A 17,359-nucleotide genomic window follows, 5' to 3' on the forward strand; every position below is an offset into this window, starting at 1 on the left:
AGGAATCAAACTATTTCAAACAATTTTATACCGTAGAGCATAAATCTTTTCTTTCTTTTTTTTTTCCCTAGGGAAATGCATCCTCTCTCAAATTAGCAGAAACCGCCTAAAAACGTCAGTTTTAGGCTTTATGTTGTAACTTCATTATATTTCCCAGATAATAGTCGGAATTTGATGTAAAATTCCAATGATTTTTAATAAAGACTAGTGTAAAGTAAACACTTTGAAATTAATAGTAAGTAGTTTTTTTTATTTTATTCTAAGCCTGCCACTGCAAAGTAATACCTTAATTAGAAAAGCAAAGGTAAAGCCACTGATTTTGACTGTATTATTTCTCATAAGTTCAGCACAGAAGTGCGTGGTTGTGCACAGGTATATTTATATTGATAGGTATTCAGCATGTATGTACAAGTCATGTTAAAATGTAAGAGCAATTATTATAGACACATGGGAATGTTGGTGCACACTGCGTGTACTTACAGTTTGGAAGATGGACTGGATTATAGTCAGTGTGAGGGGTGAGGGTGGGGGATTAAGTTCATGTCAGATTTGATAGGAATCAATTTGATAAATGGTACAATAAAGAAAAATATGTAGGTCAAATTGTAAGGTCATAAGAACAAAAATGTTTTAGAGCAACATTTCAGGGTGCAATTTCATTTGCGAAGTTGATCATAAGTAAGCAGATTATAGCAACAGAGGGTCAACTTGTTTACTGTCACCAACATACAGAAAAATCAAATCATCACACAAAATAAAGCACTGAAACAGGCATGATTCTTTGATTTTAGAGCAATTTAAGTAGGACAAAAATATAAAAAGCCATTTAAATTACATGTTGTGGAAATAATACATATCATGAAATGGCAATTTTACAAAATTTTACCATAAAATCAACAGCCAAAGTAAGACTACTACTACTACAAAAATCTGAGACTAACTAGTCAAAAACAACGTTGCTGTTGCCATCATCCCCTTACTGTATGGTTGCAGATCAAATGTATATACAGCAGATATTCAGCTTTGTACAAAATAACAACCAGCTAAAAAAACATGCTTGGTAGGATGGAGTTGAAAATAAAAGTTTTCGCTTAAAAAAAATCCTTGTAATCAAAACAAACGAATCAAGACAGCAAATTTTTATTTTTTCTTTGCCAAACTTCGCGGGGAACTTTTAAGTAAGTCTCTGATCTTAAGGTATGTGCCAGTGGCTTCGGCAACTTCAGTGAATTCTGGTGTATCTTCAAATGGAACAATGCCAGCGGCAAATCTACTCCGATGAGGAACAGCTGTTATCTTCTCAGCATGCTTAGGAGAAGCACAATCACCAGCTCCAGAGAAATCTAGAGCAGGGCTCTGCGGGGTATCTTCCTTGGATTTGACAGGATCAGGACTCTGTGGGGTGTCATCGTGAGATTTGACTGGACCAGGACTCTGTGGGCTTTCTTCGTGAGATTTGACTGGACCAGGACTCTGTGGGCTTTCTTCGTGAGATTTGACTGGACCAGGACTCTGTGGGCTTTCTTTGTGAGATTTGACTGGACCAGGACTCTGTGGGCTTTCTTCGTGAGATTTGACTGGACCAGGACCCTGGGGGCCGTCGTCTTGGGATTTTTCTGGACCAGGAACCTGGGGGCTGTTGTCATGGGATTTTTCTGGACCAGGAACCTGGGGGTTGTTGTCTTGGGTTTTGACTGGTTCAGGACTCTGAGGGCTGTCTTCCTCAACTTTGATTAGTCCAGGGCTCTGAGAGGAAATATCTTGAACATTTAGTTCCCTTTGATTTTCACTGTGAGGGCCAGTTTCTGCAGGTGTCACTGTGTCCATCGCTTCCTCAATCTCCTCCGTTTCTGTGTCGACATGTGCGGGTGTGGACACACTTGACGAACTAGGCACAGGTGTTCCCATAGCAGGTGTCTCACAGTCACTGTTTGTGGCCGTGTCAGCATTTTCGAGAGCTGCCCAAATCAACCTCTGCTGCTCTTCCAGCTCCTCCAGTGTCAGCTCATCCTCCGCTCCCTCCGCGGTCTCGTCAACTACTGTCCAGTTCCGCCCTCGCAGAGCTGGAGAGCCATTGGTGGGTGTGGGAGGAGGCGTACCTTTAGGGAGAGGTGGGGGAGTAGGTGTTGCAGGAGGCGTGCCATGCGGTAAAGGAGGAGGTGAACTGAAGCAAGGAGAGCCAGGGGGCAGTGGCGGTTGGAACTGGAAGTCACCAGGCCCATGATAAGGTGTTCCTGGGTCTGGAAGATGACATAAACAAGGTCACAAAAGGACTGAAAAGTGGCACTTTGACTAAACAAAGAGACACCTGATAAAAAAATACTGTACAATATTCTCTATTCTCCAAAATTAAAGATTACTGCTCAAATATAACAGTGTGTTCTGGGCATTTAATGCATATTATGTGCGTGCTGAGAAAAATGATCAAGATTTATGGTTACCCGATTCAATATCCATGTCTGAGCTTCTGTCTGAGTTCCTGTCAGGACTGGACCTGTTCTTCTTCCTTAGCTGTGGCGATGAGTCAGATTCATGGCGTCTTTTGTTAGAGGTGGCACCAGGCTGTTGGCAAGGAAGAATGACATCTGGAATGAGACTCTGCAAGGGCTCTGCCCAAAATCACATGTCACACACCCTCATCCTAATTTAAGTGTCGATGCAGAAATACTGAGGCTGGAGTAACACAGAGAACTGTGCACTTAATATTTGTAGTATGTTGTATGGTTGGTTGTCAAAATGGGATTATGAAGAATGAATATCCACTACATACTCCAAAAAGCATATAGGATAACGGGAGTTTTTGTTTTTGTATCGATTTAGAATGACTGATATAATGACCTCCATCAAGAAAGTTACGTTTTATTTGATGTTTTAAGATAGTTACCATTGGAAAGTTGTTCGACAGGTAGGCAGCATAGTTTTGTTTCAAGTGGTTGTTTTGTATTGGAATTGAACCATACTGCATGAACTCCTGAAGGCCAGAAAAAAAAAACACAAACAGTGAGACACACAATAGTTATGGATACTTATACATGCAGTGAAACTTCTGAGTTGACAGTGCACCAAGTTTACGATGTTACTAGTAGACAAAATAATTTACACAGAAATATAGTATAATATCACGTGAAGGTTATATACATGACTTACGTCTTTCATTTTGTCTGGTGTAGGTACGTTGAATCCTGGGAAATCTACCAGTTTGGTGACATCATAGGAGAGGTTTTGTGAATTGCTGTTGTCTGTTATGTTGCCATTACTTGAAGCTACAAAAGAAAAAAAGAAAAACTGATTAAGCCCAATATCTGTACATTTCAAAGACATTACAATTAAAAATGAGCAGGACCACATAAGTGTCAGTTTGATTCGAGGCATACCATTTCCATCATACAGCGTTAAGCCAGAGTTCTCCATCTCTGCCTCTTTGAGCCAACCTGGTGGATAGCCTAGCTGCCTCATGCGATAAATCAGAGGAGGGAGGGTGTTGCCATCAATGCCCAGTGCCGCCAGCAGCTCCTCACTGTGTTAAAGTGCAACCGTATGAAAAAGATTGAATCATCAACTTTTACTATTACTTATTGCAATAGGTATTGTATGTGGTGAGATTATGCTGTGTTCTAAGCTATTATCCTACCTCATGACTCCAGGCTTGTACTTCGCAAACCGCTCCTCCACTTCATCAGCATGGTATCGTTGATTACTCTGCATGGCCTGGTTGTTGTTTTGGTTAAACTCCTTTCTTCTCTCATTGATTGCAGCCATGTCTTTAGGCTAGGGAGGCAACCATGTATAAATGTCTTAAAATCAACTCACTCTTCAGTGTGTTTAATTTGCGTTAATGCCATTATAATGAATCATTATTCTTACATTAGGACAATCTCTAAGCTGATGACCGCCGGATCCACAGTTGAAACACATCGACTTGGATCTAGAATGGACAGTAAGTAAGAGCGTATTATAAAACAGCAATTTATAAGAAGCAAGTTATAAACGGATGATGTAAAAATAAATAAAGCTTATGTTAAGCTGTCATACCTTTTGTCTTTCATTTCAATTTCCTGTCCATCTGTTCCAACAACTTGGTTGAAAACCTGGTGATAGCTTTACAACATTTCAGGAAATTATTTTGCATTCGTATGCACTGCAATACACAAACTACTTATCCTGACTACCGTACTTAAACTTTGCAGCACAAGTCCTGTTTATGTGCTGTCCATTTGAGAATGAGAACATACCAAGAAAAAATGAAATCAAAACACTTTTCCCTTAAAAAAAAAAATCTTCTCTTCCATCCAGACAGCAAATTACCATGGCACTATACTAATCCACAGCAGGTAGAATATGTTTGACAAAGTGGCAATTGATCCATCTTAAAGATACGTTGGAATATCCCATCCATCTGTCAGCTGGGGGCTTTCGTTGACCAGAGGCTGTCCAAGTTTATCAACACTGAAGGTAGTGAAATATAAGACACTTCCAATCACCTACAATAGAGAAAAAAAATGAAAACAAGTTTATAATTCATTGATATAACCTGCAGAAAAAGAAACTGCTGAGAAATACTGGTAAATACTCACTTTGAAGGCTTCTGTTGTTGTCCTTACACTAGTGGAAGACGACTTCAGAGGATCTTCCTCCAGAGCAAAAGCTGAATTCTTTATAAAACAATAGGACATGTTTAGTTTTTTTGCCAAGTCTTAACTTTATGGATATTAATCATCATAACAGAAATTCTGTCTAAATACCTGGGGTTTAACGTGGGACTTTTTCTTTCCATGGCCCATTTTCTGGTGCTTCAAAATCACACTGCAGATGCAATCTTCAATTTCTTGACGACACTGCCTACAGGAGAGACATTGTTTATTTGCCATCATTATTTACACACAAAAGCGAACCGTATCCTATTAATTATCTGAGGTGCAACAACTATAACAGACGGGGGGCAAGATCCACTAGTCCCCACGGACCGATACACTGAGAGGAAAATAACGTGATAGCTTACTTGGAAATGCTGTTGTTTGCATAAAGGATCTGAAGAAGTGGTCCGTCAATGTTGACATCCTCCACTGTGATGCCGCTGTAAAACATCAGAGGAAAAATGAGCCCTTAGATTAGTGGATGAGTAGTTTCGTTTTATTTGCTGTCCGCATAACCAAGTGTCAGCTCATTACCTCGGCCGTGCCAGGATATTTAGTTTCCTCCTTAGGCCTTTATGTGGTCTACGGGTTAAGGAAATGGTCAGAAAGCCTGCTGATATGTTATACATGTATACCACTACTCATATTCAGGTTGTGTATTTTTTATGTGTTTGTTTTGGTTGCTCGCAGGAGGCTGCTAGCACACCGCGGCTAGTGCTACACCCCCAGAGCTACACCGCCTCTAGCAGAAGGATATTCTCCTCGGTGAGTCTCTGGATGTCCTCATCACACTCCTCCAGCCTGCCCCGGAGCAGGCCCGGCTCCCCCGGCTCTTCCCCGTCATCTGTGAAGCGAATGTGGGTCGGAACCAGCGGCGCCGAGTCATCATCGAGCTGCTGAAAGAGCTCACTGTCCCCGAAATTGACTTCAGCCATCTTTGCCCCGGTGCAGCTCTACGCCACTGAAGGTCAGAGGTCAAAGCGACGACACTTCGTATTCATTGGTTGCTCTTGATGTCACGTGCTTAGTAGACCTAAGTATGATTGGCAGAGTATAAGGGGAATAATTCGCCCTCAGCGTTGTCTTACAGGTCTCACAAACATTACTAGAAGCAGAGACGTTAGTCCTAGAAGGACTTTGCTAGAAGAGAGGCAGGAGGCATGACTCCAAAACCAAGTCTCACACAGTTTTTTTGCACGAACTACATCAGTATAGCACCACTATGGATGGACAACAAATCCAAAAGGCATTGAAAACAAACTCTATTTTGGTCATTTATTTAATTAATATGTATATATTTTTTTATGTATTAATTATTCTTAGGGTTTTCCTATCATTTATATAACTATTACTTCTGGCTAAAACAGTATTGTCCAATTGTTAATAAAGCAATTTAAAAAGAATTACTAGAAGAGAGGGACTAAACACTAAATTACGACAGATTAAATTATAAAAGAGATAAGGAAAAAAAAAACATTACATCTGTTTTCATCTGTAGCTTACACATAAAATCAAGCAGCATTTTGACAATTACGGTTTCTCCAGTAGTTTAACCAAAGACTTTGCTGTTAGAAATCTTAAAGTGACTATACAGTAGTTGAAATAAAAAACAAAGAGATTGTTGCACTTCACTTGAGTAGTTTCTTTTCATGCTGCTTTTAGTTCATTGCATTTCAAAGGAAAATAGTGTCCCTCCACAATGACCTTTTTCAAAATCAGATTTTTATTGATTTTCAATGTTGTGATGACGGAAAACAAGAGGACAGACAGATCCGGCTGCAGAACTTGCTACACTATAGTATATTTGCTTACAAAAAGTAGGCTGCTGTAGCTGGCAATGGAAGTGGAGCTGCACTGATTTGCTGAATGATGAATAATTAATTGACAATTATGTTATTATTTGTTGTGTTCAAGTTTCCAGCTTCTCAGATGTGACAATATGGTGCATATCCTTGCATCTGTTGCACAATATGTATATGTATAATATTTATGTATGATATATTACATTTAATAATTATGTGGATTGGACAGTTGCTTAGACAAAACAAACATTGTTAAAGTGAATGATTAAATGAGAAGTTAAACATAGGATTAATCCACAGGAGTCATCCATGAATCATGATCAAATGATGTATCAGTTTTATTTGGCACTTTTTATATTTAGTTTTACAGTGTCTTTTTGGCACACGGTATTAGTATTTTATTGGAAAGAGTCACTAAGCACACACAGTGGCTTCACTGGTCTGTAAGACAGCGTTCAGGGCTTCAAAAACTCACCACTTTCCTGTTTCTGATGCGTGGACCACTTCGGTTTTTGCAGCCGTTCAATTCATAGCTTTCATTTCCAGTATGTGCATCAAACCCAGTCACTTGACTCGATAGATCAGGACCCAAATGTAACAGAGTGCGAACCTTCATTTGCGTACAACAATGTCAAGTTGCTCAACTGTCCACCTCACTTTACCGCAGTGGGACGGCAGCTCACGGAAAATCCGCTTTATTTACTTGATGAATCTAACATCGTTCAGGCTGACAGAGTGTCCCCACAAGGTGAATATGGTTTTTTTCTGTTCTTACAGCAAAGTTAATGGTAGATTTGTTCCCTAGATTTGGTGACCTGTGCACAGGGTCCTCTATCAGCCACCACCATCACAGCTCCAAACAAAGTTACCAAAATCATTATCAAATTAAAATGGTAGGCCTATCTTAAGTATTGACTAAAGTGTATTTGTTCAACAGAAAGAGTTTAAGTTAAACTAATATTTTGACAAAATGAATGCATCTACCATTTACATAAACATTGATATCAATATACTCCTATGCCACTTTCAGTTTCACATCTGAAGACTGGACTCATGGTTCTTCTCCTCTGTTTCAGGCCCCGTTGATTCCTCTGTATTTAGGAGCTGATGTCTTCTCCACTACTGATATCCGAACAGAGAACCACCCCAGGTACCATGCCAAGTTTGCCAAGAAAGGATTGGCCACAAAAATTATTTTTTCCTCAGGTAACGTAGGCTATAACACGTAGGTCATCACAACATGTTATAGGTTCACATTTTCCCCCTCAGTGACTCCCACTACACTCTGCCCTGTTTGTTGCAGCGTTCAGGTTTCATGGGTTGAAGGTCCCCACTGCAAATAACAGCCTGTGGTTCTACAGCGTTCAAGGACTCTTTCGAGTGGCCTTTGAATTGTATAGTAAGCAAGATCAACTAGCTGTGCTGGAGAACTTCCAGGTACATCTTAGTTCATGTAATGTACGTCTCTGCATGATGTGGTTTTATGGATATCCTTTATATAATTTTGGTCTCCCCTTTGTAGGATGTTTGGAAGTCGCAGATAAATGACAGCCCCCTGGAAATGAGTTACAAACTGAGTGTACAGCTCGACTGTGCTGGACCCAGATCCAGCAGCCTGTGTGATGCAGAATCAAAAGATGAAATGTTACAGTCTCAGCGTTGCCAGGTTGGCGCCGAACTGGATGTCTGTGGCAGTGAGGCAGGTGACACATCAGAAGATCATGATTATTGTTCTTTTCCCAAGAAGACCTCGCCAAACGAGCAAAGCCAACAAGTTTTATCCAAAGTGAGACACAAATTGCAGAGCTTGGATGGCAAACTCTCCTTGGAACATCAAAACCACTCGGCGCTGCTGGAAACCATCCTGCTACTTTTGGAGAATATTGATCAGCACATAACTGGGAATCTTGAGGAAAATGATGTGACAAAAACTGTGTTAGCCCTGCTGAAGGCTAAAGACTGGGGCTCTGCGTATTCAAGTTCCCTGCTTAATTGTGTAGGACAGTGGCTGGGCAAACAGTTTCAAGCCGCCAACAGCAGCATTAGTCAAAAAGTGGAGGGCTTTAAAGTTCAGCATATTGAGAGAATAAGTGACTTGCCACCTGCCGAGGAACTAGTCACAGAGCTGTTCCCAGAAGCCATGCGAACACTGCTGCTACACTGGATGGGCTTAAGTGAAGAGTCCACCCTGGAGAAGAGACATAGTGAATACCCAATCCTGCTCCTTATCCTGGAGTTTGCCAACCACAACCTCATCACTGGCGTGGCTCATGTGCTGTACTCCAGCCTCATTTGTAAATAACGGTGCATTGCCACGCAGACTGGTGATCTCCCCGGGGTTTTACACTGCCCTCACTCACCCAATGTCAGGTGGAAGTGACTCCAGCCCCCTTGGTACCCTAAAAGGGTTAGCTATATGGTGAATTAATTAACCTGAAGCATTCAAATAAATGTGTATTTTATAAGTTAAGTTGTACCTTTGCAACTTTAAAAATAAATAAATCAGGTTTCGTAACAACTTGTGTTGGGTGACAATGCACGATTCTTCTAACTTTCAGTGAGAATTTATGTAATTACACATAAGCAATTATATGACATGGTAAGTGTACAATGTAAGACAACAATTAATTTAGCATTATCTTGATTCTAAAGGAGGTATGTATGAACTGGTATTACAAGAATATGTGTTATTTTATCTGTGAGAATTAAAGCAGAAGTAAGCGATCCGGTCGTTTTGGCTAATGCTGCGTTCCAGGCCGGCTTTTGAAACCGTAAATTACAGCTTCAAGTCACAACTTACGATTTTGTAGCGTTCCAGGCAACCTACTCGTGTTTTCCCGACCTGTTTTACCTGTGAAAGTCACTATAACGGCCACTCGTAACTTCCAACCGGTGAACTCGTACCAGATCGAACTGGTATGACTTCACAGGTCGGAAAAACACGAGTTACGGGTTGCCTTGAACGCACCATAACAGTCCTCGTCCCTACGTCACCACATTCACGGCGTCCCTTGGCTGCACACACAGCCCTGCATGCCGTTCTCTCTCCTCATTGGATAAAAACTGTAGGATACGAGAAAAGTTTTCTCCTCGGCTCAGAGCAGAGCAGAGGGACTGAGAGACCCGTGTTTCAGTCCAAACACTCTATGTAAGTGATTGCTGTCGGATGATATAACTATTTAAGACTTATATTAACACAAATATATCGCTTACTTCTGCTTTAACTTTGGGATTTTTTTTTTACCAAGGACCATCCAATAATGTCTAAGTGCTTTACTATGAAAGCAGCAGCAAGACAGACAACTCTTGGGTTCTTCAATGTAAAATAAGTTCAAAAAGACAACAACAGAAATGTCTGTCAATGGAGTTTGGGAACTCTGTACAGACAAAAATAAATATGGTTTTTGGTTAAACACACAAATACTGTAGTGTCTGTAAAATCAAGTTGTCAATCTGAACCTTTAAGTGGTAAAAACAATGGTCTTCATTCACCAATATCTTTTTAAGAATCTTCTTCTTTCTTAATATAAGCTGCTCTACGTCAGATTCATCATGTGTTCTTAAACAGCAGAATTATTCGCAGCTGTGTTCCTATTGTACATTGATGAATGCCATCTCCTCGTACAGTAGGTTGCCAGGTGATCCTAATTAACACAGGATTAGCATAGATAAACACCCCATCAATGCCTGTAAAAGGGCATGGGACTGCAGGGCCGTGTGCACACAACCCACAGACTGAACGGAGAACGTAAAGTGAGAAAGAAAGTTGAAATGCTCAAACGAAAATCTGCAGAGGGAACACCTGACTCCAAACGTAAAAAGAACTGAAGTAGTGAAGTGGAGGTACTGCTGCTGGAAGTGAAACCAAAAAACAGCTTATTATAATTTAGTTCATATTTACCATAGTTATATTAAGTAGCATTCTTCTTAAGAACGGTTTGTGAATGAGGCCCAATACCTTTTGGTGGATTTAAATTGCTATGGATAACACAGAAGCAGCTGAAGAACAGTTCTAGGTGCACTGCTCTACTTTTGTCTCTATCAACCTTTTATGTACTAGAACAGTCCTTCTCAAACTTTTTAACATAAAGGAACCCTAAATTAAACCACGGAAGCAAACACCAGAAATACACAAATATTTGTTATGAGACTGAATAATGTTACTTTTTTAGTCAATGTACATTTAAATTAGGGTCAATGGCGTGAATTTTTGGAAATATTGTAGAGAAATTTTTGGAAAAAAGTAGTACAATTTCTCCAAAAATGTTTGAACATTTCTAGAAAAAACTGATAAAAATTCTCAAAAAAAAAAATAAATAACGGTTAAAAAAATTCTAGACAAGTGGTAAAATTTCTCGGAAAACAAGTGGTTAAATTTCAAGAAAAAGTTGGGGACCCCCTTTAACCCTCCCAAGGTCCCCGGACCCCACTTTGAGAACCACTGTACTAGAACATTGCAAAATGAGGTGGAGGATCCATGCCAGAATTATCTTCTATGTAAAGTAAAATGACCATATGATGTTAATATCACTTATAAAAAAAGATTAGAGATATGAAAAACCTCACTCAACACAAAATTAATTTATTTCAAGGATATCTGAAATATGTGATAACTCTTCTTGGGCCCATCTCTATCCATGGTGATCCTCAAGACAAAATGTAATACAGTCCAAAGTTTTTCCCAATCAGGCAAGATGACATTAAGAGATTCTGATAATGACATTGACTTCAGTTGCCTTTTCCTAAATGGATGTAAAGAGTGTTCACTTGAACCACATTATTACCAGTTTATGTTCAAACAATCACATATCAATATATATATTTGAGTTAAAAAAAAAAAAAAAAAAAAAAGCTATCACATTATTCAAAACAACAATCTAACTTTAACCAGCATCAACCTGTCAAATTGATGCTTCCTTTTCCAAAGATGTACAGATTAATCAACACTGAGACAAACTCAGCATCTGAGTATTTACATTGTAATGTTCCAATACGCGAGATGTTTGTCTATAAATAAATTACAGATTCAGAGCAACATCCATGCAAGCTTGAGGGCTGGCGATGAATTGGAAGTCCAATATGATCAGATGGGCGGCGCTGACAGTCAGTTTTTGGCACTAGATAGAATCCATTCCTCGTGAGAATGATGAGGAGAAGCCGAGGCCCATTCCCCTCTGGGTGTGTGTCTGAGACCGAGCCATTTCGTACTGAACATCAAGGTTCCTAAACATCTCCTCCTGTTTTTGAAGAGTCTTCAAGCCATCATCATTAAGTGGTTTGGAAGTTTCTGCTTCTTCATCTCCCTGCACAGACAGTAAATTCAGTTTAACTTTGAGAAGTTGCAGGTAGGAAAGCTAAAAGTTATGACTGTACATTTAGTATCAAGCATTTCAGGTTAAGGGAAGTAATGCAATTATACTTACTTTAATACCCATTAGTTTGCGAAATTTAACATTTTGGTCCTTGTTTCCAAAGTTTAGCTTCTCCCACAACTCAGCTGTCTGGGATTTGTCCTTAAAAATATAAATAAATAATCATTAAAGTATATCCTATGATGTGCATGTACTTTCAATAACCAATTATGATGATCTGAGGAAATAAAGCTGGACATGCATAGCACTGGTTAATAAATATTCAATAGGAGCAAAATGAAATCTTACCCCATCCTTCTTTCCCTGCCATAGCTTTTTTCTCTTTTTCTCCTGCTCTGCAAACTTCATGGGATTTACAGCGGATGGATTGTAGTAGCTGGGAACAGCAATACCAGTCTCTGCCAGTGTTTTTGCTTGAAGAGCTGCCATTTGTGCTGCCATAGCAATCTGAGGTGTGACCTGAGTCCCAGAGGCCAGCAGGGCTGCCACATTGAGGGCAGGGTTTGAGACAGCAGCTGCCGCAGCAGCAGCAACTGCGATAGGGGCGGCCACTGAAAATGAATTACACATAACGGCATAAACGATTCCATTCAGATTTTACTCAAATAATCAAAGTTTTCAAAAGTTGCAGACAAAGCACTTCTTACCTGCAGCTATCTCCTGCTGTTGTTGCTGCTGTTTCTCCAACAGTTCCTTCTCTTTCTGTTCCTGGAGTTTCTTGGCTCTCTCTAACCTGGAAAGAAAAAGAACAAAGATCATTTTATTCAAAAAAAAAAAAAGGAAAAAAAAGTATGTTGCGCTCGACATGTATGGGGAGGAAAAACTCAGATAATCTCAGGCAGATAATATGGCTTGTTGCACAGTTAACTGACTCAGAGAATTTGAGGCCATCTGAGTTTCCAGTTTTTAAAGGGGAAGATAAATTCTGCTGTTTTATTTTCATGTTAGCACCAGCAGGTAGTGGTGCCCATACTGACAATACCTGTCTTGTTAGATTAACTCACTAATGCCCTGATTAACCAGCCCTGGCCTAATCTTCAAGTGACACCCAGCTGTACTGACTAATGACCCAGGATGGTATTTACCGTATACAATACAGTAGTACAACCTGATGTGTGTTTAAAAAACAATTAGTCCACTATAATAAAAAACAGTATCATAGCCAGAAAGTCCAGAATGACCAGCCATCTATATTGTAACTGCACTGCAAGCTGCTCCCTAACCTTCTGGCCAGGGCCTCTTGTGCATCCATAGCTGTGTTTCGGCCCCGGAAAGCAGGTGGATTAACAGACCTGCTTCGACTCTTTCTGCGCACTTTCTCGCTCCTCTTCTTTCGCTCCCTGGTGAAGCAAACCAAATAATTCAGTGAATATACGGTCAGTGACATGTAAAATAATCAAAGTTCAAAAACACTTAATTGCCACTAGAAATGGTTGTATTTCAAGTATGCCCACCTGCTTTTACTGCGACTCCTGCTATGATGACGGTGTTTGGTCCTTGAACCTGAGCGAGACCTGGCCTTCTTCTTCCTGTCCCGGCTGCGCGACCGCGATCGCCGTTTATCACGACTTCGGCTGTGATGCCGCCTGAAAGTAACAAGACCCCTTTCAATATAAATCAAATATATATATATATATGTGTGTGTAACTGGGAAAAAAATCAGATATGATTATTATTATTAATATTCTAACCAAAGCATCATGGAGCCAACACAACTAATCTAGAAACTATACCAGAAACATACCCTTAAAGAAATGAAAGGACTTGTTAACATACTTCTTTTTGTAGTCTACTAACCTCTCTCGTGAGTGTGACCTGGACAAGCTCCGGCCCTTGGAGAGCTTCCTGTCTTTGCGTCTGGATCTCTCCTCTCCATTCTCCCCTGAAAGTCGTTCCTGTTCTTGCTGCTCATCTGTTTTTCTGTGCGACTTTGATGGCTTCTCAGAGTCCCTCTTTCGTGCCTGTTTTAAGAAGAAGTTGTCTCTTTCAGGAAAATAGTGCAACAAAAAGAGTTAGTACCATGGCTTAGAGCAGAAGGTATGAAATAAATTTTGACAAGTTGAAAAAACGCCATGTCAAATGTAAAATCAACTTTTGGAACATGTTCTCATGTCATTCTCAAAACATGATTGTAACTGTGGGCATTTCTGTGATACAAACAAATCTGAATGCATATTTTCAATATGATTACAGGGATTAATTAAACCATGTTTGGAGCCTCTCACATCTTTCAGTATTGTGCATGCAAACCCTAAGGTTTCTGATTCTGAGAACAAGACTTACTTATTGTTTTTTTTTTTTCAGTTCAGCAACATCAACAATTCAATATCAACTTAATGGTTTGAACCCGAGCCAATGCAGATGTGGATCCAACTTACTTCTTACAGCTTTTCTACTTGCGTCATCCAAGTCATACAGCATACAATGACAAATTAACATGAGAAACACCACTACATTTTTATTCCAACACATCTTGAGGCGTCACACAGTGTTTATCTTGTATGACCACAGTTTGGACGGTAGTTGTTTTATATACTGGCGATTAGCCAGATAGGCAAAGCTGCAGCTTTGTACATGATATGGAAAGAGCACCATGAGATTTCCATTTGGATTCATTTTCAGATTTATTTGATTAATTATGCCCATTCCTAGCTGCAAGAGATGCAGAGTTAATTCCATTTTTCTACTGATAGTGTGAGACAAATAGGAGTTTGAATGGCAGATAGTTACCTGTCCCAGTAGTAGACATATTATTTTGCTATGTCAGCAGGGTCTTCTGTTCAGTCTCTTCGTGCATTAGCACGCTGAGTATGATTTATTGTAGAAATGTTATCATGTGATCTACACACAGGATTTAACAAAAAAAGAAAATAGAAGAAAAAAAAAAAGAAAAAAAATCTACTCTTCACCATTTACTATGGTTACACACAATGACATATCCAAGGATGACAGCTCCTTCTGACACATGTCTGCACAGGAAAGGTAAGAGAGGACCCTTTCCATCTGAGTAAACCCATCTCCCTATTTCTTTCACTCTTAACTTTGGTTATTGTAACATAAAACGTATTAAAATATACTCACCTCAACCTAATTCTAACAAGGACTATGACTTAAGGCCTTTATAATCACATCAAATGTGTTTTTTTCAATTACATATAAATTAATTTATCATTTACCTCTTTGCTCCTGCTGCGACTCCGTCTGTATTTTCTGTCACCTAGAAACAGGGGGAAAGAGATTGCTGCTGTCAGATATACATTTCAAAATTACCTTTTCGATATCAGAAAAAAAATTAGGTTGGGAAGAGCCTGTTTGGACAAACAAACAACAAATCTACTCTTCTAATTGGTATTTACTTCCCTGAGCTTACACTAAATTTGCACTTTAAAAAGAAAACATTGGGAATGCAGACTTTGTCCAGTAACTGATGTTGTGTTATCTTACTATAATATGCCAATGAAACATCATGGAAGTAAAGGCACAGTCACCTCTAAAATATAAGTGTATTTAGTGCATGTGCCAGACTCAGTTGGTACATCTTCTGTCCTGACTAGCAAATGATACATTTCATGTGTGTACATGCTGAGAATAAATTTTCACTGCACATGCTGTGGTCATACTTAGATTGAATACTAACGTTTTTGGTCCCTGGAGCGTGACCTTGACCGTGAATGGTGGTGTTTGGAGCTTCTGGGAGATCTGGATGACTCCATGTTGTGTTTTTTTCTGTGATGAACTGGGGAGCCTGTCCTGGTCAGTTCAACGGAGTCATTGTCGCTTCCCTTAAACAAATGGATATGAGAACAAACATCAGCATCAAATCGAGCATTATGTTCAAGTAATACTACACTCTAGGACAGGTAATGTGATCTAGTACAAAACAAGTATTACTGTTATCATTCCTCACATCCAATGATTTGGGTTACAGCAAGTTGACTATGACTGATTCAGCAATAATACTAATATCTGCCCTGCCAAATATTACTTCACACAGGCAAAACTTAACCATCTACACCTAACTCTCTCCATCACTAAATTTTATGTTCATACTCGATTTCTGTGTCTTCCTAGAAAATATATTCACCACATCACCCAACTGCCCCTTTGTTTCAAGAATAATTAAAAAAAAAAAAAAAGAAAAGAAAGAAATTAAGTGAACAGTGGCTGGGTTGAAGTGTCCTACAGGCTATCTTCGTGTTTTGCATTCTGCTTATTGTAAACATTTTAGTCGTCTATTCTATTGCACTCTTTCGTGACTCTAGTTTTTCTGCTTACTAAATATTCTTAATATGCTAAGTCCGTGAAAACATGTCTCGTAATAACAGACCTAAGAACTAATTTAAACTATTTGGTACATATCAGGCACGGGGTCAGTGAGCTATTATCCATAAACAGCGCTTGTAATCAGGCTAACAATAGCATTAAGTTACCTCCTTATTAAATCCGCCAATCTTGCAATGTTAAAAGCTGCTTCTGGTTTGGTTGATGGTCGTTTTCTCAGGTGCGCTACATCGACATACGTCATCCAGTGAATTTAATCTTTGGACAGAAATGTGCAAACCCATTACTGGGATAATCGTAGTAAGCACAAAATAAACAGCTAGATAGCTAATATGCTACATAGCTCGGCTAAATCCCTCTACGTTCGTCATTCATAAAACCATCACAGTGCTGTTTGCTACGATGCTAAGCTAAGTAATGCTAACCGCCATCTTTAAGAAAAATGATTGCTAAATATAATTGTGAACGTGAAGTAACGCCGTTTGGATTTCGCTGCGTTCGTGTATGTCTCGATAATGACCGTGTAATGGTACTTACCGACATAATTTCGAAGAGCACCGTGTGTGTAACACCGTTGTTATTGTTGCCTCGGCAGACGGACGCGGTGAAGTCGGTGCTCGAGTCAAGCTGCTGCTGCTGCCGTTGTGCGGCTCAGCGCCGTTCTTATCGGGGTTGCCAGGTTTTGCCCCTGGAATCTCTTACTGTCCGAGAAATTACCAGGGGCACGGTGAATATACGCAAAAGAAATCCCATCTTAACAAAGCCGATTCATTTATACGTATCTACTTGACATTACATGTAATTCGATGCATCTAATTGTACCACGTTGGGTTCCGAGTTTGACAAGTTTGATAAGTTAAAATATGAGGAATAGTGCTGATATTGATCGCGTAAACCTCCTGTAAAAGGCATTTTGTTAATGTATTCGGTGGTCCAAATAATATTATAGTCAGTGGTGAATTAAAACACCCTAACCTTTTGTTATTTTTGATGTTGTTTTCCTAACCACTGTCGAGAATGTTGCAGGATAATGAAAGATGTCAAATCTGGCAACATAGCAGTGAGCCCGCCCCCTGTCTAAAAACACTGTGCTGTTCTCCCAAAGTTTAGCCTGTCAGGCTGCACATTGCCCAGCTAATGTCTAGCCCAGAGAAGCTTCCGATCAATTACTTACATTACAGTGGGATACTATGAACATAAGGGCTGTGGTTGGGGTTTACTCCTGCCTGTCCTTACAAAGCAGGCTGAATTAGTCTGTGACGGAAGTTGT

At 39.7% G+C, this 17,359-nt stretch overlaps 3 protein-coding genes across 5 annotated transcripts; 1 reads left to right on the forward strand and 2 right to left on the reverse strand.

Annotated features, from left to right (window-relative positions):
• Positions 1-760: 760 nt before the first annotated feature.
• Positions 761-5,596, reverse strand: zcchc8 (zinc finger, CCHC domain containing 8). Its single transcript, XM_085786700.1, has 14 exons — positions 5,389-5,596; positions 5,169-5,208; positions 5,000-5,074; positions 4,743-4,839; positions 4,575-4,652; positions 4,378-4,481; positions 4,033-4,098; positions 3,865-3,925; positions 3,632-3,768; positions 3,375-3,517; positions 3,148-3,263; positions 2,885-2,971; positions 2,442-2,562; positions 761-2,240 (listed from the first exon to the last, which is right to left on the reverse strand). The coding sequence occupies exons 1-14, from the start codon at positions 5,567-5,569 to the stop codon at positions 1,141-1,143; spliced, it is 2,406 nt and encodes an 801-aa protein (XP_085642826.1). The 5' UTR covers positions 5,570-5,596; the 3' UTR covers positions 761-1,140.
• LOC146981465 (uncharacterized) lies at positions 5,226-9,134 on the forward strand. 2 transcript variants are annotated; one of them, XM_085786701.1, is made up of 4 exons: positions 5,226-5,399; positions 7,513-7,642; positions 7,740-7,873; positions 7,959-8,877. In XM_085786701.1, exons 1-4 carry the CDS (start codon positions 5,232-5,234, stop codon positions 8,736-8,738), a joined length of 1,212 nt encoding a protein of 403 aa, XP_085642827.1. In that variant the 5' UTR covers positions 5,226-5,231; the 3' UTR covers positions 8,739-8,877. The 2 variants fall into 2 exon arrangements, with proteins under 2 accessions (XP_085642827.1, XP_085642828.1); XM_085786702.1 differs by lacking the exon at positions 5,226-5,399 and adding an exon at positions 6,912-7,184 and having other exon boundaries at positions 7,959-9,134.
• A 1,868-nt stretch (positions 9,135-11,002) lies between these two features.
• On the reverse strand, positions 11,003-16,757 carry rsrc2 (arginine/serine-rich coiled-coil 2). 2 transcript variants are annotated; one of them, XM_085786705.1, is made up of 10 exons: positions 16,627-16,757; positions 15,446-15,590; positions 14,985-15,025; positions 13,606-13,769; positions 13,263-13,394; positions 13,101-13,148; positions 12,456-12,541; positions 12,097-12,359; positions 11,860-11,949; positions 11,003-11,739 (listed from the first exon to the last, which is right to left on the reverse strand). In XM_085786705.1, exons 1-10 carry the CDS (start codon positions 16,630-16,632, stop codon positions 11,554-11,556), a joined length of 1,161 nt encoding a protein of 386 aa, XP_085642831.1. In that variant the 5' UTR covers positions 16,633-16,757; the 3' UTR covers positions 11,003-11,553. The 2 variants fall into 2 exon arrangements, with proteins under 2 accessions (XP_085642831.1, XP_085642830.1); XM_085786704.1 differs by having other exon boundaries at positions 13,032-13,148.
• Between the last annotated feature and the right edge of the window lie 602 nt (positions 16,758-17,359).

This window comes from Trachurus japonicus, chromosome 9 (assembly GCF_045865225.1).
Source record: "Trachurus japonicus isolate A0001 chromosome 9, Traja_1.0".
NCBI lineage: Eukaryota > Metazoa > Chordata > Actinopteri > Carangiformes > Carangidae > Trachurus > Trachurus japonicus.

What these genes read in the sequence shown, in the direction of transcription:
- LOC146981465 (XM_085786701.1), top strand. Translation starts at nt 5,232, where the DNA reads ATGGTCAGAAAGCCTGCTGATATGTTATACATGTATACCACTACTCAT. An exon ending in AAAAATTATTTTTTCCTCAG is followed by an intron (nt 7,643 to 7,739) that starts GTAACGTAGGCT and finishes TGTTTGTTGCAG; the next exon opens with CGTTCAGGTTTCATGGGTTG. An exon ending in CTGTGCTGGAGAACTTCCAG is followed by an intron (nt 7,874 to 7,958) that starts GTACATCTTAGT and finishes TCCCCTTTGTAG; the next exon opens with GATGTTTGGAAGTCGCAGAT.
- zcchc8 (XM_085786700.1), bottom strand. Translation starts at nt 5,569, where the DNA reads ATGGCTGAAGTCAATTTCGGGGACAGTGAGCTCTTTCAGCAGCTCGAT. An exon ending in TACAAGCCTGGAGTCATGAG is followed by an intron (nt 3,518 to 3,631) that starts GTAGGATAATAG and finishes ACTTTAACACAG; the next exon opens with TGAGGAGCTGCTGGCGGCAC. An exon ending in AACGCTGTATGATGGAAATG is followed by an intron (nt 3,264 to 3,374) that starts GTATGCCTCGAA and finishes TTTCTTTTGTAG; the next exon opens with CTTCAAGTAATGGCAACATA.
- rsrc2 (XM_085786704.1), bottom strand. An exon ending in GTCGCAGCAGGAGCAAAGAG is followed by an intron (nt 13,770 to 14,984) that starts GTAAATGATAAA and finishes TTCTTAAAACAG; the next exon opens with GCACGAAAGAGGGACTCTGA. An exon ending in GCAAACTAATGGGTATTAAA is followed by an intron (nt 11,740 to 11,859) that starts GTAAGTATAATT and finishes CTGTCTGTGCAG; the next exon opens with GGAGATGAAGAAGCAGAAAC.